General features: G+C 41.0%; 1 protein-coding gene and 1 long non-coding RNA gene across 3 annotated transcripts in view; one reads left to right on the forward strand and one right to left on the reverse strand.

Annotated features, from left to right (window-relative positions):
* Window positions 1-8,065, reverse strand: part of CAPZA2 (capping actin protein of muscle Z-line subunit alpha 2) — a 30,654-nt gene extending 22,589 nt beyond the window's left edge. Inside the window, exon 1 of the mRNA XM_056340897.1 lies at window positions 7,945-8,065. Coding sequence (XP_056196872.1) covers window positions 7,945-7,983 — 39 coding nt within the window. The 5' untranslated portion in view covers window positions 7,984-8,065. The remainder of the gene's footprint in view (window positions 1-7,944) is intronic.
* Window positions 8,066-8,085: 20 nt separating this feature from the next.
* LOC130150205 (uncharacterized) lies at window positions 8,086-14,658 on the forward strand. 2 transcript variants are annotated; one of them, XR_008822143.1, is made up of 3 exons: window positions 8,086-8,374; window positions 8,635-8,956; window positions 9,043-14,658. It is a non-coding gene; the product is annotated as an uncharacterized LOC130150205 (long non-coding RNA). The 2 variants fall into 2 exon arrangements; XR_008822142.1 differs by having other exon boundaries at window positions 8,099-8,374; window positions 8,851-8,956.
* Window positions 14,659-25,568: the final 10,910 nt, after the last annotated feature.

Raw genomic sequence — 25,568 nt, forward strand, 5'->3', positions numbered from 1 at the left:
ATTTTCACAAAAATAGCCATTTTGAAAGGTGCTGACTGTTTCACTGTAGGGTCTTTCAGCAGCAGTGTAAATATTATAAAAGTCTCCAACTTAATATCAACTTTACACACCACATCATATTAAGATGAAGGATTAAAAAATAAACCCAAACCAGGACTTCTGAAAGTCTTTTTATCAGGTACAGATAGCAAAGAGGAAGATGAAAGCAATGTGTGTTACTTGGGTCATACACAGGTCCAGCTAGAAAAAAATTTGAGAAGGTAAGTCTCTCCCCCATGCCATTTTGCAGTTACTTTTATTACTCATGACTATATCTAATTGAATACTTTCTAATGTCATGCACTTCCTATATTTTAATTTAGAAACATATTAAAAGAACTGTACTGGTCTCAAATTAGTGAAACAATTATGCTTTGTAGACATCAAAGGATCAAGATCAACCTGAAACTTCAGCTTCAGCTATCACCATCAATTACTAAAAGCTCTGAACTGAAAAAAAAATTTGCTTACAATTATAATACAGACAGTAGAATACATTATATTATTTCCCCCCATATCTATATTTCTCTGAAAACCTGTATCTTCTCAGTAGTTGGCTGGAAAACAAATAAATCTAGAAAACCACACACATGCAAAAACGATTCTAAAATTAACAATAGCACTGCGTGCTCCTAATTTATCATACAGAACATTCTTCCCTACAGCATCTTTACTGCAAGTTTTTATCTTTAACATAGTAGTGCTTTTTCCAGGTATGTACATGTGAGCTCATAATATGACCAACCGGGGGGGGAAAAAAAATTAAGAACATCTCAGGTTCACAAGTTGGGCAAAAGTTGCTTTCAGTAACTTCCAAAGGGGCTTCTGAGAAAATTAAAAAAAGCAAAGGAAAAAAAACCACCCATGTGAGATGGAGGGGGAAAAAAAAAAAAAAAAAAAGAGAGGATGAGGGAAAAAAAAATTTAGAGGATTAATGGGAGATGTGTCTAATAAAGTCGCATTAAGTTCCACTCTCAGGAGACTACACATTGGGTGCTTTAAAATAGCAGCATCTCTAACCAAATTCTTTGGTACTTCCTATTTCATTGTGGGTTGAAACCCCAACATATGTAATCAATCCAAGAAACAAAATATGGTTTTGAAAAGCATGCTGCTAGAGGCTAGCACTTCCTTTCTGAAATAGAAATCTCATACCTTTTGACAAAGGTCTAACGTAGTCGTTGGTGTGATGTAAATTTGAGTAAATCTTAGCCATAAAACCTTTAGAAGCTGAGCCATTGCATACTTTGCTTATGGATAAGATAGACAACAAATAATAAGCATTAAAATTTTTTTCAGAATTTCCTTGCAGAAGTCATTAATTGAAAACTGAACTAGTAATAAAATTTAACATTTAGTGAAAAGCGAAAGCATTAACTTCCGTTTGAGAAGTAAAAGCTTTAAGAAATGTACAAGACTTTTAAAAACCAATAGCATTACCTCCCACATACAGAATCAGGATGTTCTGTTAGCCCAACAAATGTGCTCCACAGTTACAGCAATGAGACCTCTCTCTCTCTCAGCAATCTTTAGAGTGGCACCTACTATAACCTAAGCAGCACCTGGTTCACATTTGCAAAGCATTCTTCCACCACAAAGCCTAAATTTTTAAAGTGACTCTTCCTACTACTCCAAGATCATTTTTTTACAATCAGATACTCCAAGGACATCAAGCCTGGATTCAACAGCAGCAGGGAGAGAAAAGGAACAATATCAGAGTTTGCTCTATAAAAAATGCCTTTATTAGAAGTCATAGAAAAAGGTGTGACCTTAACTGTACTTCTCCTTCTCCCAATTCCAATGTCTTAAAATTCTATCTCAAAGTTACCTGTTAGTTTGAAAGTTTTAATGCCTTCTGTCAAGTTAAGAAAGTATTTGAAATATTTTACATTTCAGAAGCTTTTTACTTAAGGGTAAAAAAAAAAGTAATTCCCATATGCTGAAAAATCTGCTTTCATTTCTGCATGAGTAGTTCAAACTCCTTTACACTCTTTCAGAAACTGGAAGTGAATATTGTACAGCACTGCCCAAGAAGAATAAATTGATTAGCTAAATAATGCAGCTACAATTCTTAGCCTGTTCCTCTTTGACTGCCAAAATTGAAATCAACCAAAGATGGTATCTCACAGCAGAACTGTGTAGGTTGATGACTGTGTTGGCAGGCAATACGACCTTACCTGTTATATAACAAATTATTGTCTCTGGTTTCATTATCGGATTTGCCAATAATTTGTTCTATTACTCTTCTCTATTGCTGGTTCAATTTGTTTCTCTCATCTAATTCAGCTGTGAGGTTCCTGGGTAGCAACCTTCCACTAGAGTTCTGCGAGCACAAAGGCAGCAACAACAGGGCTTTCGATGGTCCTGAGGTGCCACTGCATTACGTGACACAGTAAAAGTCATAATCCACACAGAGTACCTAATTTTTTCAAACTACTAATAACAAAAGAATATATGAACTGCAGTTTTAGAAATCATTGATCTTATATTTAGAATAACAGGCTTCATTTGTATTAATCTTCAAGCTTCAGATAATTACTTTTAATTTGTCAAGAACACAGACAATTTTGCTTTGCGTAGTAACTTTCTATGGAGGTGCACAGGGAAGAGAGAAACAGCATTGGACACAATTTGAAACAAATATTAGGAAAAATTTCTGACCCATGGGCGCAGTCAAACATTGCAACATGTCACCCAGAAAGCCTGTGCAGTCTCCCTCCTTGGATACCCAAAACTCAAGACAGCAAGTCCCTAAGCAACCTGATCTACATTGGCCTGCTTTGACGGAGCAGCATTCGAGTTACCTCCAGAAACTTCTTCCAGCATGTATGACTGCACAAATAAATGAAGTTATTATTTGCAGTTATATATACAGTATATGATCACTCTTTTAGACAGTGTTGAACACTTCTGTAATTTCCCAAAGCAATTAAAATTTCAGTTCTGTCCTTCAATCTCAAGGGTATTAAAAAAAAATAATTTCTAACCCAAGACAACACACTGCAATATCTCAGAATGTACATAAAAATCTTAATCTTGGAAGGACTACCATATTCAGAATTACATGTCAGTCTGAGAAACACTCCCAACTTCCTCATTCTTATTAAATAATTTCCTCAAAATATTATTGAAGCGTAACCGTTGAGTTTACCTTTGTAAAAACAATTCCTTCCAGACAACTTCTGCTAGGTTTCACTTGTGGAAAAACATTAACTTTCACAGCTTTGATAATACAGTAAATTAAACAGAAGATGCTTAAAGAGTAACTGACTTATTTCACATTTAAGTATTAAAGGTTTTTCAACCTTTCACAGGAACCTGCTACAGCATTTCCAGTTCCATTCAGAATTTAAATGGAAACAAAAATCAGAGAGCTCACAAGGTCTTCCTGCTATACACACTAGCAAAGCTGCGCTTTTAAACATAAAACAAAGCATACATTGATGAACTACAAAGAACATCAAGGACACTTGCAAAACTATACCTTAAGTTTACCTTACCGATTACAGTGCAATTATACCCTGAAAAGGCTATTCAAAACTTGCTTCTAACTCCAACACCTTCCACTTCTAATTGTCTACGGTATCCAAGTGTCATTCAGGGCAATTCTAGAAGTCAGAATTTAAGATCCTTCCAAAATGAACGATTTAGAGCAGATCTTGCTTTAATACATGTAAAGATTTAAAAAAAATGACATTTTTTTGTCAGAAAATTCTGCTTATTGCTAATGTATTATGTTTAAATATGAAGTTGCATACGAGAGAACACATTTTACTGGCATAGATTTTTCATCTCAAAGACTAAAGAAACAAGTTTTCCTTAAACAATCTGACAAAACTATGCTGCATAAGACATCCACCTTCATTACTTAGACTTGCAGGTTTTGACACCTAATTTGAGAAGTTACAAAGTTACCCAATGCACTAGAAAATGCCTGGAAGCAGTGCCAGCTCATTTTCACAAATGGAACTACTTCCTCATCAGAAGAGTTTTGCTCTAGTTAGAGCAAGCTGACTTACTGTCAAATCTCACCTTCCTGAGCAAGTGGAACTACTGAGACAACCTTACTGAAAGAGGTGTGGTTCCTTTTATTAAAATCATGTTTGACATTTCCTGTATTTATATGCTCAGAATTTTAAGGAATGCAAAAGCTAATTGTGCATTAAAAAACGAGATGTGTTATCCTTTCCTATGAGGATTCTTTGCTTTCCTCCCTGAAGGCATCCTGATTTTCTCAGGCTTTATCTTGATATTAACACAGCTATTTAACTCCTGTGCTTTGTACAGAACAGGATTCATATTAATGATATTAAAAAAATATCTACAACAAACACATCCCTTCAAGTCACCAAAGCCAGACTGCAGAACGCTAGTTTTATGATTTAGATAGTTTTAGTCTTGTTTTGCACTTGCACTGTTTGTTAATGAATATTTACATTAGTAAATGCAATTTTTACAGTAACATCAGTACCTTCCATTAATCATTGCCTATATTCATGTTGATAAACTGTAGCTTTTATATTCACACTAATATGCTCATTATAAAACGTTTCACATATGCTTATTAGTCTGACAGCCACCAGTAGGAAAACAATTTCTACAGAAACTACCATAAAATTAGAAGTACAAAAAAGGGTTACTAGACTTTAATAAAACTACTTCAAATATGCTGGATAAATAAATAGGTTTTGCATTCAGAACTTGTTAAGTGAGGATGCATTATCCATAGGAAGGGTACAAAAGCAATGACTTCCCATTGCTATCTCTCTTAAGAGTTCAAGGCTTCAAGATTTCCACCTCTCAGACCATATTTTTATTTATAGACTGAAGCAAACATAAGCTTATGTTATTCCACCTATCTAAAAGCTTCTGAACTTTCAGTGACCTTCATGAATAAAGCAACTGCAAAACAGTGTGTCTCAACAGAAGCTGGTCTTAGCACTGGAAAATCCCTTGTACTGGATGTGAAAGTAACTTTCACCGGCAACGGCCCAACTTCAGACCTGTGGATGTACACAAATCTTATGCACCATATTTAGTACAGAGCTCTCAGATTATGTTTTTTTCTTGAAAAAAACTTCTGCAAATTTATCCTCACACTTACTATCATCACTGAAAGATAAGCAAGGCTTCAAAAATCTCATGCTAAAACGTGAATCCAAGGAACACAACTGGGTTCAAAAAACCAGTTAAGAAATCATGTTCCTTCTGGTAACTGACTCTCCTCTTCCCTTGGTTTTAAAGCTTCTTTAACTGAACTGTGACTCTGTCTTGCCACTATTGCAATTCATGCCCTTTCTGTATTCTCAATTATGCTAAACACTGCAAGTTTTAAACCTGAATTACATTAGAGCTAAATGCAGCCATCTTAAACTGACTACTAGATAGCAACAGGGAAGTTTAACTGCTAAAAATGGAATTGCTTACTGCCTTCACCACTCAAATCTACTGACTATACACAAAGATATGCACCAAAGACCTTTCAGAACTTGTATCACCACATTACTTGATCTCCTATGTACTTAGCTTTTACAGCATTATTAGGAGTCTGGTACAAAAAAGTGTGTTACTTTGTTCACCTTCTTCCCTCCTTGAATTTCAGCAGTTTCAACCAGTGTTCTACTTACATCTCTATTGACATTATCCAAAAAACTATATAGCTATACCATCATCATCTGCGTCAGCCTTCAGTACTATCAGTTCCATATCACAGGAAAAAAGTATATGAAGGAGCAACGTGATTTATTCCCCATGAAAATGAATGTTAGTGTCTCTGACTCCACTCCTACATTTATTTATAGTCTCAACTGGATGGGTGAGAAGGGTGTGCTTTTCAAATGCTATCCGGCAGACTTTTTTTTAGCTCAGTAAAACTGAACATCTGAGATAACATTTTTATTGTAAAGTGATAGCACAACTTAAATGTATCAGAATTAAAACCTTAAGGCATCACAAGATCTGCATGGCTATTTGCCTGCTTTTCCAAGAGTCTGCAGTGTTACCCATCTTTGCTTTATTAGCCAAGAAAATATACTGCCAGGCTTGGAAAATTCCACTCACATCGGACAATCAATTTTACATGGGACTAAAGCAGTTAAAAGAATCAATTTAAGTTTACAATGGCAGAGATTCTGTTCACTTATACTGAGCCAGGAAGAGTCTCTAGAACGTCTGCACCCATTTGGGGAGAAAAGAAAAACTGGTATTAACAGACAGAAGAAAGTTTGGTGACTTCATTAGTCACAAAAGCCCAGGCAGCACGTCTCAGACCATACAGAGGCAAAATAAAACTGTCACTGTATCTTTTATTATTTGACTGGACAAGAGGCAACGGGCACAAAATGAAACACAGGAAGTGCCATCTGAGCATAAGGAAACACTTTTTTACTGGAAGGGTGACCAACCACTGGCACAGGTTGCCCAGGGAGGTTGTGGAGTCTCAATCCTTGGACATTTTCAAAAGCCATCTGCACGCAGTCCTGGACAGCCTGCTCTAGATGACCCTGTATGAGTGGGGGCGGGTGGTGGTGGACAAAATGACCTCCAGAGGTCCAACCTCAATCATTCAGTGATGCCACGATAACTTGTAGTCTAAGTATTTTCAAGCATACCTTCTAGGAACAACGTACTGGATTAGTTACTTGTATTTTCTATAAGGGGCTAAAAGAATCATAGATTACCACATATACTTCTTGCCTATTACTTGTAGCAACAGAAAGGTGGCATTTAAACGTGAGTTGAGTAGAGGCAGGCACAGCCTGAAAGCCTCTTGGGGAAGAGAGAGAGAGATCCTGGCACTGTGAATCTCTTGGCTTATCAGTGCACCTGTAGTTCTGAAACGTGGCCCTGTTAACCCTGTTAACTTGTTAATCTGCCTTACTGTAACCAATCAGACATTTCAGACATCCTCCTTCTAACATCAAAGAAGTTTGAAACATCATTTATTGATGTGTCCCACATCTAAGTCATCTCACAGCTTCCACAGCCATGAAAACCTAAGTTTTTAAAGTTGAAAGTGAATACAACCACGCATTACATAAAGAGATGAGCAAGTGCACCATGCATACAAAACACCACACCCTAGCTCTGAAACAGGCAGCTGCCATGAAGCTGGATCCGAGAGAGGAAGACAAGGAGCACTGATAACTGAGGAGATACCCTGCTCCTCGTGAGATTTTTATAGGAAAATCTGTCTTAAATCTAAAAAGTTTCTAACTGCCATAAAGAGATCAGGCGTACATCTCGTTAACACAGACCCTCTGCTGCCTGACCTTACACCTCCCTCGTTACTGTCTCCTAATAGGAAGCAAACCAGCCTTCCTCACCCCCATGCTCCCCGCTCCTTTCCTAAACCTCCCGTACCGCATCTCCTCCCGGGGCCTGCGGAGGTGAAAGGGGAGGCGATGGCCGAGGCCGGCGCTGCTCCGGGGCCAGGGCCGCGGCGCACAGCCCCTCCGGGGGCCGGGGGGGGGGGGGCAGAGCCGGTGCTCCGGAGCCGCCGGCTGGCACGGACAGGGCGCCTCGGAAACGGGAAGTGGCGGGGGGGGAGGGGAGAGCCCTTCCGCGGCTCTTCTGCCTCTCGGCGCCGTCCCCGCTCACCGTACCCCCCGCCACGCCCCGGGCAGGGGCAGCAGCAGGGAGCCGACTAAGCGCCCACCGCCTCACCGGGCCCCGCGCCCCGCCTCCCGCCGGGCCCGCACCGTACAAGGAGCGGCGAGAGATGCGGCGGGGCCGGGCCGCGCCGACCCTCCTCCCGCCCCCCCGACTGACAGGCCCGGGCGCGGAGCGACGGTAAAAATACGAACCACAGGGCGAGAGGTGAGCTCGCCCCACGGCCTCCCGGTTCAGAGGGCCGGCGGACGAAAGGGCGAGCCGGCTGAGCGCAGCACCCCCACCCACCCCTACCTTCTCCTCATCGGACAGCTGCTCCTCCAGGTCCGCCATCTTCCCGTCTGGCTCCGGCCGCCGCCCCCGACCCCTCCCTCCGAGGCAGGAAGGGCGGGGCCCCCGCGCGCTGGGAGGTGCCGCCCCCACGCATGCGCGCGGCGGGGCCCGGCAGGCGCGGGGGGGGGGCGGCGGCGGGCAATGGCGGGTGGTCGGTGGCCGGTGGCCGGCTTCCCGCCCGTGTTGGTGACCGTGTCCGTGGGGCGGTCCCTGTCGCGGTGCTCGCTCGGAGGGAAGCGGAGGCCTCAGCCGGCGGCAGGGGGTCGCGGCAGAGGGAGTCGCGAGGAGCAGGGCGGCAGGGCCTGCTGCGCCCCACAGGGCACCTCGGACATGAGCAGCAGGGGTTCCTGCCCATCCCCCTGTGACTAGCTAAAGGCGTCATTTCAGTCAGGTCACTGGAGATTTGGGCAGACGGGACTGGGAGTTGCCGGGTTTCGGGCATCTCGGGGCAGCGGCCGCGGCCGCCGGGGTGGGGGCTGCCGTGCGCCCGGCCGGAGGGGTCTGGGGAGCGCGGTTTGGGGCCGGCCATGAGGCTGAGGAGAGGGGTCGTGTGACGTGGTTTGTGCTGTGGAAGGCTGGGCGTGGAAAAGGAACGTGGTTCGGAGGAAATGGGAGAATAAATAAATAAGAAAGGGGTTTTTTTGCCACAAGAGTAAGAAAATGTGAAGAATGTGTGCCAGGGGCATGGTGCTGCAGCTAGACCGAGGGGCATTTGAGATGGCGGCTTGCAAGGGTTGCCTGGAAGAAGACATAATAGAAGTTTTAAGGAAAACAGTAACAGAGGAAAGGTGGCATTTCTGTCGCTCAAAAAACTATGTGGGTTTGAGGCCGGTGAAATTTTGTAAATTCTGTATCCTCTTACAACAGTGACCCAGGGGCAGATGCCCAGGGAGTGGTGATGGAACGAGGCAGCATGTGTTGGCATTTCTTGGGAATGCTTCCTTGCTTCCAGCAAGCCGTGGCGCAGAAGATGGTAATCCTTCTCAGTGGCTTCATCCTAACGAGGATTATTGAACTTCAAGGGTCAGGTAGACAGTGGGATGTTCTGTTTTGTTCCAGGGAAAATGGATAAGCAGGAGAAGCTGTTTTGATAAAGATCTGTTCCGGCAACAGTAAGGCAGTTGCAGACAGCATTCTGTAGGTGAAAAACTTCAGAGGACTGAAAAGGAAACCAAAAGAGGACTCGGATGACCTTTTTGAGAAAATCTTCGTGTTCCTTGGTCGAAAATAGAAAGGACATGGGAAACACTGGTGTTAGCCAAGTAGACTGGGTTTTATGGAACACTGGGATAAAGTCTGAATAAAATTGGAAGTCTGTAGGCTTCATCTCATTAATATGTGCGCCAATTTCCTGGATGATACAAGAGCAAGGGCAGTTGAGAGAACAGCAAAAATAAAAAAAGGACAACTCTAAAGCATTATGAAGTAAATCCAAATGCTACATTCTTTGTAAGAGGTACATCTTTCAGTTTACTGCATATTAATGATAGGAAACTCAAATATGTAAGATAATTTGGAGCTTGAGAAAGATACATATATATGGTATAACGAAGTTAGTGGGTTGATTCTTTTGTGATGTTGAAATTGATGGTTAGACATTGTTCTTCAGGATGGAAAAGGTAGAAAGGCTCCTGTATTATGCCAGTGTCCATTAGCTGTTTCAAAGTCAGAGAACTTTCAGAAGAATAAAAACTTAATTATTTATAAATTAAATTTCTAATTCATTACATATGGTCTGCCATGGACTACCTGATCTTGCTAGAGAGTAAGTTGAACTTCTTAACAGTCTGTTCCTAAAGTCTGGGAAGAATAAAGTTATTATTGTTACTTCAAACTTAAGGAAATATGGTGGAGTAATTATATGTCCAGTAATAACTCTCTGGTGACATTTAAAAACCACATTTTCTTAATGTCGATCATAGTGTACTTCACCCCAGTTGTGATGGACAAGGAAAAGCTGATCGTTGACTGGAAAATCACAGGTTTCAAGATACATCTGAGTCATCTTGGTGGGATGAATGTAGCCAGCTTCTAGTCAAAGGATCTTGTTATGCTCTAGAGTTTATCCACATCTGTCTTTCTTGCATGAGTATGTGCACAGGAAGATTAGTGCTGCCACGTGTACTATGGCAAATTTTTCAAGGCTATAATTCTAGATGCCCTAATAGGACTGTTGCATGTAAATAAGGGAAGGTGATACTGGATAAGAAGTCGTTACTGTCAAGTGGATATGTGGAAATTACAATGGCACCAAAAATGAATATATGAACAAAGGATGAAAATGGAAAAAAGTCAAAATAAGGAAAGTACAAGTTAGACAACATGACCTATTCAAGAATGTTGAAAAGAGTTTTAAAATACCTGTAGCCATGGAGGGTAAAGATAACGGACAATAGTTTATTCATGTCAGGAAGAAAATAAAGGACAACCAAACCTAACGTTTGATAAGGCCATTGCTAGATGCAGAGTGGTGAGGTGTAGAGCTGAAAAGGTACATTTAAAGGATGTTTGGTTTTGGAACATCTCACATATATTGTTTGGATTCAGTAATGAAAGGTAATGGTCTGTAGCAGGGGAAGGCATTGCACAACATTTGGTTTCATGCAACAGGACTTTATAACTTCCACCCAGGAGTCTTAAGAGTAGCTGAGGAGGTCTGTGAAATGCTTCTGTTAATTTTTAACATGGGATTTGCCAGCTAGGGGTTGTTGCCAAGGATGTTGCTTTATGTAATATATATTAAGAGTATAGTTCAAAAATTTAGATCTTACCAAATAAATATGAATAGTTTTCTCATGAGTTAATGTATCTATCTATTGGATGTACCATGTTTATACCAGTTTTTTTCTTGAAGTTTGGTGAAGTTAGCGTGATGAAGTTGATGATTCAGAGGAGGTCTGTGTAGTCATTGTAGATGCTAATGGGAGCCTTCTGTGTAAAGCACCCTGGCAGGTGCTTTACTGTGACCTTAGGACTTAATGGGAAAGGAATAATAACACAGAAATAAGTACCGTTCTTGCCTTGTGACTCAGTGTTTTGGAGTGTTTGTGTGTCTTTTCAGGAAGAATATTGAAATTTCAGAGGGAATTTAAAGATGGCCTAAAAATCATCCTGAAGATGCAGAACATGTTTTAGGATGTGAGTGTTAAGGATGTCAAGATTAAGTAGTGACTTAGGTAATAGCAGTGATACCTGACTTAGTTTGGAATTTATATGCATCTTATCTGAAGTCATACATCTTTACTTGCTGTTTTAAATTGAATACAGTCAATTTCCAGCCAGTAAATCTTCTCATGCTATAAAATTCACCCATAGTAGTGATCTTCTTCATGTGCCTGTGTCTCTACACCATTGATCAAAGGTTAATTTGCACTACAATCACATACAGAACAACAAAACATCCTTCTATTAACTAGCTAGCCAGCTCATGTCTTAGTAGATATCTAGTCCTGCTACATGAATCTCACTGTGGGCTAGCAGACCTGTTTGATGAGCAGTGTGTGGTTTACTGATGCAATGAGGGAAAAATGAATTGGAAAAAAAAGGCAGCTATTGAGTTCTATTTCATCTAATTGGAAGCAATAGAGCTACCAGTCAAGCATCTTGCTATTTTGTTGTACTGCTTCTGTCATTTCTTTCTGTATTGACTGTGTAGGGCCAGACCCCTGGCCCTTGAGTGGCACTGGGAGGAAAAGGCCAGCAGTCCTTCCTGCATGGTCTCCCTGCAGGGCGGTCAAATTGGCTTGAGAGAAGTGCAGTTCCTGCGCTAAAGCCCCCCCTGAACAAGGAGGCAATGGGATGTAGGAGTTAGCACAGCACACTTCCTCTGTCCTTCTGCACTGGCCCCAAAGACTGTAAACAACGCAGGAAAAAAATAATTTACGTTTGCATTTTTCATATTCAAGGCAGGCAGTTGACATTTGACCTATCGCATCTATTCAGAGGCCAAATGGATGAGAGGTTTATTTGGTGCCGACTTGTTTAATCTGGAGGATGTACTGCGCTCTGTTTCCTAGGACAAAGGTGGACTCTGGCCAAGCTCTGAGCCCCACTCAGGTGGTGCTGCTGGCAGTGGGACAGGAGGAGTGCTCAGAAAGGTGTGGCGGGCTGTGTCCCTGCTGCCTGCTCCTGTTTGTGGGAGCCATCTCCCTGCATCCCTGCCTGTTGGTATATATCCTCACATTTCTGCAGGTTGGTGGGAGGCATACTCCAGTTGCTGAGATTCCCAGATACATGTCGGATCTTAGGGCCTTGGGAATTATCTGCCAGTTTATGTCCGTATTTTGGGGGAGCTGGTGTTTGCAAAGCTCGCAGTTTGCTCTTTGGCCCTTATAGAACCTTAGCAGCAAAAGCAAGTAAGTTTGGTTTAGAGAAGTTTAATGTTAAATCCTTACAACAGTGTTGGAAGGAAAGCTGTGACAGGAAGAAAACTAATAAAGTGCAACTGTAGAGCAAACCTGAGACTGAGCTTCCTTCTTAGATAACACTTAGGATCTTCTGGGCCACAACAGACATTCAAGAGAATGATTCAGTAGCCCTTCACCTACTGTGGAGGTCCCATTTAGAGTCATAGAACAGCCCAGGTTGGAAGGGACCTTGAAAGATCCTTTTCTCCAACCTTTTGTGGCAAAGGAAGCATAGGTGAGATTATCTAGCGCCCTGTCCAATTGCATCTTGAAAACCTCCAGTGATGGGACTCTAGCACTTTCATGGGGAGTTGGTTTCAGTTATTATTGTCACTGTAAAAAATGTCTTATATCAAGATTTTTTTTAATACTTTAGCATTTACTGTCTTTTTGTTTCTTTGCTCATCAAGTTCATGGTCTTGCTTACTGTGGCATTTTTAAGATTGTCATAATATTCTCTATGCTTGACAACCATAATATTTTTACAAGCTTTATTACACTTGCATCATATTCTATGTTTTTCATAGAGACTATGTATGTCATAACTACTTAGACATAATTACAACTCAATATGTAGAGTGGATTTATTTGATCAGTTTTAGGTCACATTTACCCCAGAAGCTCCTTTTAGGTTCCTCTTAGGATTGCATTCAGATCTTATCCAGGCTTGCTCTGTGACTTCCTACTCTTGTTTCTATTCTCAGCTTCTTTCTCCACCCCATCCCCTCCAAGAATAGTCAGCTACATATTTTGCCTTATGTAATTTAAATTCAAAGTCTTACATTTGCCTTTCTTTGAACATGTACCTGTGTTTTAGGAATTAAATACCCATGTTGTTTCTTAGATTTATCTTAAAGTGCAGGCCAGTAGTTTACTTCACCGATGACAAGATTTAGTTCTCCCATCAACTGAGGTGCTTCAAAGCAGATCTGCTTTTTGAAGAACTAACAGTGGGATTATTTATTTGTGATACAGAATTTTTATTTAGGGATGGGAGTGTGCAGAAGTAGGGTGAAAAAGAGCAAGTGTTGAGCATTTTAGAGGAAGGAAACCAAAGGAAGGAAATACACCTAAGTCTTGTTGGCTGCCACTCCTGCTGCAGCAGATGTAAGGCGGTTGCAGATCTTTGAAGGCAACAGGCAATAGTGCAATAGCATCTGCAAAGACAACGAGAAGATGGTAAAGATGAAGTGCTGCATACCAAAACATCTCCTTTTGGTTCTAGTCAGTCCCAAGCTATCCTTTGAAAGGAGCAATGCTTATGTAATCCAAATTATGTATAGATTTTCAGAGGTGCCAAAAAAAATTCATGTTCTACTGATTCCGAAGCCTATAATCTTTATGCATGGTGTATGTGTCTGTAGGTTTCTCCTAACATGTTTGTTAAATCTGCTGTTTTGATGTTAACTATTTTAAAGCCACAGCGTTAGCTTTCAAAATGTCTCTACCTGCCGAATTCTTTTCTTCGCCTGCCCTTTGACTTCTTGAGTGTATTGTTTGATAAAGTTGTCAGACTTGCAAAAGTGCTTCATCCAAAAGTCTCTGATGCAAGAATCCTGGTTTCCTTCTGAAATGTAAAATGAAGTGCTGTCAAGCAAAGTGACTGCTTATAAAACATCTTTCATTACAGAATATCTTAATGCTAATTTATTTCATTCTGATGCAATGTGAAGAAAAACAGCATAGTAAAAGTGCATTCTAAAAGTATTCTTGAAGTTAGCAGTGCATGATGGATTGCCAGGACTGAGCAATTTTAGGGGTTTAAATTATAGCACCAGAGTATTCAGGAAAACAGGACAACTAGAAAAGTCTTGTCTAACGTTTTTTACTGTGTCTGTGGAAAAGCTGCTAACCTAAACGTAAGTGTGCTACAGCGATAAATATTTTATTAATAAATATATCATAGCCATGTGCTGTGACAATGCTTAGTAAAGGAGAGTATTAGTATGTCTATTTTACAGGCTGTTTTTCAAAGATAAATAAATTAGCTGTAGAGAGTACAGCTAGAGGGTTTCATTTATGTAATGCAAAGGGTTCAAACAATAATCAGGGACTGCAAAATCTGAGCAATCCAATCTGCTTGGTTTATCAGCAAAAAGCTTAAAGGTTTGCGAGTACTTATTGGGAGATCAGAAAGTTATTAATAGGATGTTTTGACGTATTGGGATATTACAGGATTGATGGCCAGAAGGTAAAACAGGACAAATTCAGGCTAAACCCCCCCATAGTATTAATAAATAAACTTTGTATCAATTGTCAGAGTAGTTGACTGCTGGAACAATTTAACCAAGGCAACATTGGCACTAGTAATTTTAGACTGTTTTTCTAAAAGATATATTCTGGAGTTCAGCAAGGACTTACGGAGTGTTGTGGCCTGTGTTGCAGAGAAGGTAGCAAGGAAGATCCTGAAGCAATCCTCTCTCACATCGTGTGGCATGACTCTCTGAGCCCTTTTCCTGTTCAGCAGATGATGGAAAGAGAGTCAAGTGAGAATGGAAGTGGCTCCGTGGAAAAGCTGAAGAAGAGAGAGTATAGTTGGAGCGTAATGAACTGGATCCTGCGAGGACGGTGTCCAGAAGGGGATCTGGCTTTTAAAGGGGAGCAAAGAAAAAGTACCAGGGAAATTGCTGAGGTTAGAGTGGGTATTGATGAAACAGGGGAGACGAAGACCAGGGTCAAGCAGAAGGTCTGTAAAAAGGTTTAGCAGAGTATTTGAAATGGGATTATTTGGGGAGGATTTTTGATACCTAACTTATGAACGCGTGAGTCTGAGCTGGTGAACCTTCAGCTCCCGTTACATTAACAGGGCGAAATAAACGCTCCAAGGGTGAGATTCACCTGACCTAGTTAAGACATCTGCCTTAGAGTAAGATTATTGGCTGTAATGAGGTGGCTAGTTCAGACCCAGCTGGCTAAATATTAGGTGCCTGTGTTATGACAGCCAGATCCCCTTTCAGTGTTAGACGATCAAAGGCCAAGAAGGTGAAGGACTGAGGAAGCAGGACAAGGGCTAAGGGAAAAAAAAAAGGACAGCTGAAGTTACAAGGCTAAGGGAAGAGAAAGGGCTACACTTGTAATTCAGCATTGCTTTGCGCTCCTCAGCGAGGTAAATCACACACTTACCCACAAAGGACTTTGTACCAAGAGGGCTGTGTTTTAGTATGGCCTTTATTGCAGTTCCTGCATGGACATCAGGAATGCTGTATCAGTAGCTATTGATAATACAGAGATAGAGCAGCATTAGGAAAGGGAGAGGACGAAGGGGAGAAAAATCAAAGTGTAAGGGTTCTCCACCCCATAATGGCTGAAGAAGGCCTTTGAGATAACTGTGTGCCTTACAATAGCTCTGAGACTTCTCCAGCCTGAACCAGTCTAGCTTCTCTTTGGTGTACATCACTTGTTTACCTTTGTTCTGTACCAGGATAGGTTGAGAAGGGAAAAGTGGACCAGGAGAAAGCAGCGATGGTGCTATGAGAAAGCACATAAATCTGAGGAAAGCAAAGGGGCTGGAGCACTGGTTTTCCCAGCCATTGACTTGTTATAGGAATAGAGCAGCTACCTGATTTTTGAAAGCTCCATGAGAAAACACAAAAATTCCTTTCCTTCACTCCCACTGAGTCTGTTCCTGTTTATATATTTAGTTATTCCTTTCTGAGAAAGTAAAATGTAGTCTTCTAGCTGGATTTATTTACTTTCATTTTAAAGGAGACATTGTTTGGCAATTTTATTTTTCAACAGGAAATGGCCAATGTGCTGATTTGTTTAATGAAGTTCTGATTCACTGGAGGAGTCCAAATTCTTTTTTCTTTTACTCTCTGTAGAACTGAATGTCTTACGAAGATAAAATCTCAATAAAGGTAAACCGTGCAAGCAGCTGTGACTGGAGGGCTGAGAATTTCTGTGCCTGTGTAGAGAAAAATGCCTCAGAGACAGTGGTACTTCATGCTTCTTAACAGTGGTGTGGGTCCTGAATTTTGATCCCATGTCACGTATTAGAAAAAGTAGGAAGAGGAGTTAGGATTTTGAAGTAAAGCAATGCAATTTTACTTTTGATTATTTGGCCCCTGAGTGATGCACAGAATTAGTACTTGAGTACACTTGCTTCTGACCTCAATAAAAGTTCTGAATGGTGAATGTTTGTGAAAATTAGGGCAGTGTCTGAATGTTGATGTGGGAACATAACTTCAGTCATCTACTTTTGAAATAGTTGCCATGTTGTGTATTGATAAATAATTATCTATTATTAATCTGTTAAAAGTTGTGACTTTTAAAATTTATTTTTATTTTATTTGGCACTGTTTAATGGAAGACTGGCACAGTTTGTGATGCAATCTGCCTAGAGCAGTCAGAACTTACCTGTGGCCTTAGAGCCCAAGATCTGCTTCCTAGGGAGAGCTGTCGTTTTTTATCTCTGCACAGGGATGCAGTGAAACCACCCTGGATGTAAAAGAAACCAAGGAATTTACCTTACCGTTCTCCTTTAACAAAAGTTGTCCTATATATTACTGTAATAATTGATTGTTCTCAATTTTTAGGTGCTGTAGTAATTAGTAGGTCTCCATCTGACTACAAGGGAGCCAGGATTACACCCACCTGGGTTCTGAAGTTGATGGTGACCACGGGCCTTTTCAGATAAGATTAAATTACCAGAAATTGAGGGAAGAGGTTACAGACAAATGGGCAGTGTGTCTGTTGGAGGGAATGCCAAGTTTTATATGTCTATACATTGTCTCAAGGTAGCATTTATTTTGTTTGACTTAAACTCCACAGTTTTCTTATTTTGAGGCCTCAATTTTGCACTTAATTGGGTTATGTAATGGTACAGAGGTATGTTGCAAGAGCAAAATTAGTATCAGAAGCATAGCAAAGCTCAATGCAGGAATTATCCGTCACTGTATTTCATGCTTGCTTTGTACTCAGCTGTGATCAACTTCATGGGCTTTGTATTGTCACTCTTCATTCACTGGTTTACAAGGAAGGATCCCCGCCCCCAAGCATTTCTACTCTGGGTTATGGGAATGGGATTTTCATTAGGTTAATAATTCTGTCTGTTCCTGAGAAGTTTGTAAAAAGGGAAAAAAGATGGCTTTTATTGTTACAGCAAATAGGGATATAGGGATGGTTGGTCAAATTCTCCATCAACTGGTATGAAAGACAACTGACAAAAGTCAAATGCAAAACCAGAGGAAATGCATCCCACCATAGTGCCCCCTTCAAGAAGCAGTCTTTTGGTTAAGAACAACTCAAAAGTTACACAAAGATTAAAGGTCAGATTATACTACTATAATTTCTGCACGCTCAAGAAATGAACAGAAAGTAAAACATTATGCTTACTCTGAAAAAAAGGCTGTTTTCCTCTTTGTGGCTCTTTAGCGAGCATTTTCTGTGAACTAATTAGGAGTGGAAAATATTAAAACCAGAACTGTATCTTGTTAGTAATTTAATAACTTACTAAAGAATTTCAATATCTAGATTAACTGTTTTGAACCATATGAAATGCTTTTTTTCCTGGAAAGGGAACAAAGTTCTATTCCGTGTGCTTTATGCTTTATTTTCTGTGGTTTAATCAGTTTTCTAAATTTTAGAGAATTGCATTTGCTATGTATCTGTGCCTGTTTTAACTCCTGTTGCTGCTGTTACAATGCTGTCCCTGACTGAAATGGATCATTAGTCTGATATGAAGCCTCATGTACTTTCTTTCCAGATGGTAAGCTCAGGCTTTTGCAATCTGTGGGAAGTTAGTGCAAATACAGCGTTCCACTTCCTTCCTCACCACAAGATTTTGAACTTCTGGTTTTAGTCTCTCATGTCAGATCAGTATATACAGCAAAAAAAGGAGTCTCATCCCTGTTGTGATGAGTAGGATGAGGTGATGAAGAGATACAAACAGAAGTGGGATATCCAAATAGGTAAGGTAACACCATCTAGTGTGATGGAGAGGGCCCTCTGTTCTCACTATTCTTTTTCAGATTTTTGTGGCCCTCAAGTTGAAAGCCATTTTTTAGGGAAAGAGGCAAAGGAAAGCAGCAAGGAGCTTTTACATATGTTTCAAGTCCGACACAGAAAAAGATAAAGAGTTTTCTGGAAAATTTAATGGTGGCAGGATGTAAGATTTTGATAACCTATTGAAGACCTAGAAGGAATGATAATAGGCAGGAGGTGCTGAGACACAGGTGCACCACTGTTTTCCTGTGCTGCTTGCTGACACAATGACATGAAAAGCTGTTTCTAAACCTGGTTGAGCCTATTTGCAGATCTGCTGTAATTGAGTCCATCTTCCCCACGTGATCTTTGTCCTCACACAGTGCTGGATGTTGTTTTTTGGCTATTCCCTTGTGTAGCGTGGATGGTAGGACCTGTATGTGTTCATTTCTGGTAGTTTTTAGCCCTTACTTGCTACAGACTTGTTTCTGGGTTTGGCCTTACCTTCCTTTTAGTCAGTCTTTGCCCTGAATCACATCAGGTTGCTGCTGCCACCATTGCTCCTTACCTTGTGTGCTGGGACTTCTGTGAGTCAGGGAAGAAAGAGAAGATCTAGGAAAGGAGTGGGGAAAATGGGAGGGTGGGGAGAAGAGGGAAGCAGATCTCCTGTCATGTTTTTTCCTTACAGCATATTGCCCTTCACAGTTTCTGTGCAAAAAGCCTGCCTCTTGTTGTGGACTATATTCCAGGGAAGGATTTTTCAAACGGGCTGTTAATAAACCCTCCATCTAGTCATGAAAGTCTGTTGCAGCCCTCTAAACTTGGCATAGTTGGGATTTTGTCGTGCGTGTGGTGGATGACCTGCTGGCCATCAACCCTGCAAGTGGCCGAGGCTGGGAAGGGCAGTGGTGAGGGCTTGCTCCTGCCCATGGTGTGAGGTGGAGGGAAGCGGACTAAAATAGTCCAGGTCTCTATCAGCCCGAGGGTTTTGTTTTATCTTTTAACATTTAGGAGAAGTTCTGTTAGCCAAGCTAAACAAAAGGGAAACCAAAACAGACACTGGAGTGGTTTCAGTAGGCATCAATGGAGTGGTTCCCCTGATGTCAGGGGAGGAGCTGATGAAGAAGACAGAAATTTCAGTCTCGGCTAAGCTGCAAAATCTGAAGGATGCATGCTTGACTTCTGTCCGTGCTGCACACATCTGTGTGCCCAATGTCATCCGAGACGTGCCCGACACTATGTCATATGGATTAAAGATTAGTCCTACGAGGCTATGGGTGCAAAAACCCCCACTGAAATATGAGTCCTTGGTGTAGAAAGGAATCTGAGGCAATTGGCGTAGAGATTGTAATCTTTCTTTTCCTGCCGCAGGATATACAGCCTGTATTTTAGGCTCCCTTTTGTAGTTTAAGGCAATCTGTGTTAAGAGCTGACGGTGAATGTACATTAACCTAGTGCAGGAGCCAAGTATGATGCTAGATGCGGTGGGAGGACTCTACAGGGTTTTGGGAAAAGGAAGCCAAGTCAGTATTCAGTGTTCCTGAAAGGGAAATTTTAATAATAGGGGAAATTAAAGCAGCCAGAGAGAAGTATAAAATTGGGTGGCAACAAAATGGGAGAGCAATTCTGTTGGATCATGACTTCTGTGAGAGCTCCTCACGTGGGTTGGACCCTGGCTATTCTGGGGGAGAGGGTTTAGAAGCAAGCCCTACGTGCTTTCAGTGACATATGAGCAAAACCAAGTTAATGGCTTACATTTTTCTGACAAAAATGATCAGTGCCATTAGCAAGGGGTTTATTTAGCAGATGCTAAACAGACACTACACTACAAAAAATAAAATAGTACTGTCCTTTGTTGCTTTCATTTTTTGCATATGTGTGTGCACTTAAGTTTTTGCATGTGTGTACTTATACATCCAATAAAAAGCCATGAAAGATATTCGGGGATTCTTATTTATTTTAGTGCATATTGTATAGTTACCATCTAAAGACAGAGGTGTTCCAGTGCAGCTGTTTTGAAACAAAACAGTTTAGAAACCTGAGAATTACTATCAAGGTAGAGCTTTTGTTTATTTCAGTTAATTCACAGTTAGTAGTTGAATCTACTAATCAAGTAGGTTTATCTTTATAGTTTCATGAATTATACAGTGTAAATATAACGTAAGACTTTCTTTGTCTGGAAGTCCCGTATTTCCCCGATGGTAAGACTTGGGGCTTCAGGCATATGGAGTGTGATAGTAATTTATGGATGTTTTTTCGTTAGCGTTAGGAAACAGCTGAAATAAAGGATGCGAGCGGTTCTGCGTGGTGCTCCTGGGAGGCAGTGGCGCACTAGATGGCACTGTTGGTTTTAGTTTTACCGTTGTCTCGCTCTTCTAGGGAACTTGTCTTAATTAGCTTCCTTTTGAAAACAAACATGCTGTTTCAACAGAGGGTCAGTGTACATTGTTCTGGGCTGCTGCTTTTATGTTTATAGTCATGTAATCAATATGTTGAAGGGTAATTAATTTTTAACTTCAAGCCAATTGTAGATCAAATGCCAGTGGAGTTACTGGGTGGAGACAGTTTAATTTCTTTTGAAGCAATGATACTGATTAGCTGTAAAGGGTTTACACTGAGTTGCTAGAGATCCAGAAGACCTTCTGCTTTGAAATACTGGTGTTAACTTTAAAGTAACATTATTACTGTGATACAGATTAATGAGTTGTGGCATAATTCTGACAAAGTTCTTCTCATGTACTTGCTATATTTTGTCCTGTCAATTCCTATTTCAAAGCAGCTTTGCTTTGACTGTTCCATTCCTATCAAAGGAGTAGTACAAAGTCAACATTAAATTGATCAAACTCACTTTCTGCTTTTTATCCCTTTTCTCTCATTATCTGTGTTCAGGGACTCCAGAGGGCCCACGGCTAAGGATGCGATGTGGTCCTCCATACAGCAGCATATAGGCTACTGTGAGAAACTGGGGGATTTTGAAATCTCTGCAAGCCATGCTTGTGGGGCACACTGGTGTCCTGGCCTCTCTTCCCTTTCCCCTGTTGTCTAGGGCAGCTCTGGCCATCTCTCAGGCTCCTTACTTGGAGATGCTTCCTAGCTCAATACTTCCAGTGCTTTCAGCCCATCCCCTTGATGCTTCCTTGTCTTCTGACTTTTCTTGACTGTATTTTCATCCATTCTCTCTCTTTCATCTTCTTCCTTGTCTCTGTTCTTCAACATCGAAGCAAATTAGAACCTCAACACTCAGCTTTGCGTCCCTGTCTTATGATTTTAACATCTTCTTCCTGCTCCTTTTTCACAATCAATAAATGGACCATGTTCATGGATAGGCTATTGATCACTTCTCCAGGTGTCTGGATTCTTTCTGATCTAGTGTCTGCACTTTCCATTACATTAAAATTTCACTGCAGACTCTGGCTATCCGTTCTTGGGCAAGCCTCAGAGCCTCTCTGCTGTCCTCATCTTCCTTGATCTCTTGGCTGACTTTTGATACTTTGATCATTTAATTGGATTTCATGCCAAGTAAAACGATGAGCACTGGTTTAATCTGAAATTAAACTTCTGTTTAGTCTAACATTAAGAAAAAAAAAGGTCAGTTTAAGAATAAAAAAAATATTTCCCTTTCTCTGAAAAAGCCAGCCTGTCATATTTTTGGGCTTAAACTATTGAGTTCCGTCTGGACCGAACAACAATTTCTGTCCTTTTGAGTCATACTTTAAGTAAATCTTATCAGTTAATGGGACTGTGTTACTGAGCTGTGCCGCAAACATCTCTAATTTCTGCTGGAACCGAGAATAGCCCTCAGTATGGATGGGCACAGCCATCAGCTATTGAGACTTGTCAGATTTTTAACCTTTTCAGGAAGACAAAACACAGTAAGTAGGATAATGATCAGCAGAGGTTGGGGTCCATGCCGTTACATTTTCTGTTAGAAATTAATATTGTGACTAATAAAGGCAAGACTGCAGTTACTGCAGGAGACTGCGCTGTAGCCTATGGTTGTTTGTAAGATACTAGATTAAGATCATGAAATTTATCCTACTTTTGAGACAAACTAGAGATGGATATTTGCAGCATACAGGAAGACTGAAAATCCAATTATCATAACCACAAGAAATGAAGAGAGAAATCTATGCTGCCTTTCTGTCTGTCGGTTCTGCAGGAGGCATTTTTCCAGTGATCTTGGTCGCCGTGCTTCAGAGTAGTACTTCTATCAAAACTGACCGTTTTGGGAGGTGATGGGGTGGCAGGGTAACGTATACCAGTGTATTTACAGCAGAGGGAGCTGATGTTCAATGAGTGCGTGCATGGTGCCTGCGTTTTTACTGCTGTGCCAGTCTTTGTACAGTGAAGCCATTACCAGTGCTTCTGTAAGCACTGCTGAAGAGGTATCTTCTCTCACCAGTTTGAGAGGGGTATCTCTGCATCCCTCGCCCACCGCCTGCAGTCATGGCAGACCTCACTGGCAGAGCACTGGTTAGGAAGAGGCACCTACTGGGGACCCTGGGCATTTTTCCATGCCGATTTGCCGTGAGGGAGAGACTGGCAATAGTGTTAGTGTAACATTGCGAACACGGAGTCTCAGCGCACCTCCTCCCTTACCTACCGAAGTCTAATGTTTCCATCTTTCCAAATAACGTAACTTCCTATTATACCGCAAACAATGTCTCTTTTGTGCTCTTTGCTCTGCTCCATGGGTTTGGCCTGGTTTCTGCCTGACCCATCTCATGAATAAGTGCTCAAGAAATTCTTTGATTTACAGCATTCTCTTTAGAAGCCAGAGATCTGTAGTTCTCTGGCACTGCCTGGCTGGATTATGCAAGTTATTTAAAGTTAATTCATCAAAGTTAGTTAAAATAGAGACAAAGTAAGTGTGAAACAGCAGAATACATATGCATTCAAAAATACGAAGTTATCATTCTTTTAAGTGAATTTCATTGGATCAGGCAGGCTAAGGGACTGAAAGATTGGGATTCCAAGTAACGAGTTCCTGCTCCTGGCTTTGCCATAGCTCTGGGTGAAAGCTGTCCTGGTGAGGCAGCTTTCCTGACTGCAGTGGTTCAGCTAAGGCACAAAAGAATTAAGTCAGGAAGGTACGTTGTCCCAAGACAAGTGTAGAGTATGTACTTAAAAAAGAGAGGACTCGGAGAACTGCAGACCCATCTAACTTGTATAACCAGCAAGATCCTCAAACAAGTTATTAATTGGCCTTGTTAGCACCTAGAGCAATTGTTCTCAATCCACATTTGTTTGTGGACAAAACCTCTAAGCACTTAATGTCTGCTTTTCCAGACAACTTGGATTATATCACTAGTGGCTTTCTTTAGCCATGAGCAACAGAGCTGCCGACCTAATCACTCTATAAAGTAGCACATTTTGAGAGTACCAAGTTCATCCTTGGCACCACACTTAGGAAATGTGGATAGACTGGAAAGAACCAGCAAGAAGTTAAGATGTTTAGAAAATAAAGGATATGACTAAGGGTTGAAAAAAAATTTACTTTAGAAAAGATGGGATTAAGATGGGACATATTTACTATTTTTTTTTTTTCTATAAATAACATGACAGTCCTTTGTTGGCTATGTAGCCAGTGTTGGGGCAAAAAAAAAAAGAGGGGGGGGGGCACAGGAAGGAAGCTGCAGCAAGGAAGATTTAGAAGAGAAATCCAGGAGAACTTTAGCACTATACAAATAAGGAAGCCCTGAAATCCTTGTAGCTTGTACAGGTTTGTTTTTTTAAAGAAAACATGAGACAAATGTTTTCTAAGGCAGCTTAGGTATCTGTCTTTGGTGAAGGCCCTATCTTGGTGATGTGGGATGGCCCAAATGATCTCCTGACATTTCTTCCAGCCCCGTATTTCTGTGCAAGTGATTGGAAATTTATTGATGAAATGCACTCTCTCTAAACTGGGTAGTACTATTCATTATACTTCTTCTTAGGGTAGTTACAAAGGAAAACTCTTATCTCCAAAATTGGTTCCTTCTGTTCATTCTCTGGTCAGCTTTCCTCTTCGGGCCTTGGTGCTAGGCATTATCATAGCAGGCTGAAATTGTCACTAGCTGTTTAAACAGAGGCGTGTTTGGTTAGAACCATCAAGAATGGAAACGAGGAGGCTTTTACAGTAACATTTCTATTAGGGAGTCCTCCCAATGTTTTCAGTATTCCCTAATCACAAGTAATTTTGGTACGAATTTCCTTAACCAGTCCTCCTCAGAGTGATTGATTTGTGGGCTGTATGCTGTGGTCACTGTTTCTGGGCAATACCCAGAATCACAGAGAATACTCAGCTGATCACAGAGGTAGGATGGATTTGCCTCTTTTCAACAGCCTTTTATCAGTTTTCCCTTGTCTTGAAATAGAAGTTATTTTAGGTCTCTCATATTCTCAAAGTGTAGCTTGGCTCTGTAGGAAGATGTATTATATATGCAATCTGTAGCTAAAGAAAACCTACTCCACAACATAAGCATCTGAAGTTGTGGATACCTTTCACATCCATGAAAAAATATACCACTGGCATTGTAAAACATAGATAAGGCAAAGCAGCAGCCCTCCTCGTTCAGATCCGCTATGTCTGACTGACAGCTTACTGCTCTGTTGTGCTTTACTACTAAATCGAAGTTCCCTTGCAACTGTGCAAGTCTGTCACTTTATGCTTAAATATTTGGAACTTGCAGTACATCTGGGAAGCGAAAAACCACTGGGAAGCATTTCAGATCTTGAAGGAGCTGAACACTTCAAACAGATGGCTTCTTGCCAGAGAGAGCTCTTCCAGCTTTCAGAAATGCTCCTCATAAAATTTGACCTAGCTGTCAGGGGTAGTATATAACTAAGGGTGGGTGGGTGGCGTGGCATGGGGTGTGTAGGGAGGAGTGATACTAAACTTGTAGAAAATAGTGTTGGGTACCTTGAGCAGTGAAATCATTTGATCTCATTGCAGCCTCTAATTTCCTGAACGTGGCTGAAGGTACGAATGATGGACAAAGTTTCTGTATTTTGATTCAGGTGGTGAAGGAAGTTTTGGTGTTTTTTTTTAGTTTTCACTGAAATGAGAGGTTGTTCGTCTGAATTCAGGTTGAAAATACCAGTGTTGCTTATGTGTGTTGTACTTTATGAATGAGTGTGTTTTATAATATCTGCTTGGCAGACTAGTGCGTAAGTACAGTATGACACATATTCTAAACCAAGCATTTCATTAAGGAAGGACATTTGTTATTTTCTTTCAGTATGGGCCGTTAACCTTCATGGACACTAATTTTCCTG

Source organism: Falco biarmicus, chromosome 5 (genome assembly GCF_023638135.1).
Source record: "Falco biarmicus isolate bFalBia1 chromosome 5, bFalBia1.pri, whole genome shotgun sequence".
NCBI lineage: Eukaryota > Metazoa > Chordata > Aves > Falconiformes > Falconidae > Falco > Falco biarmicus.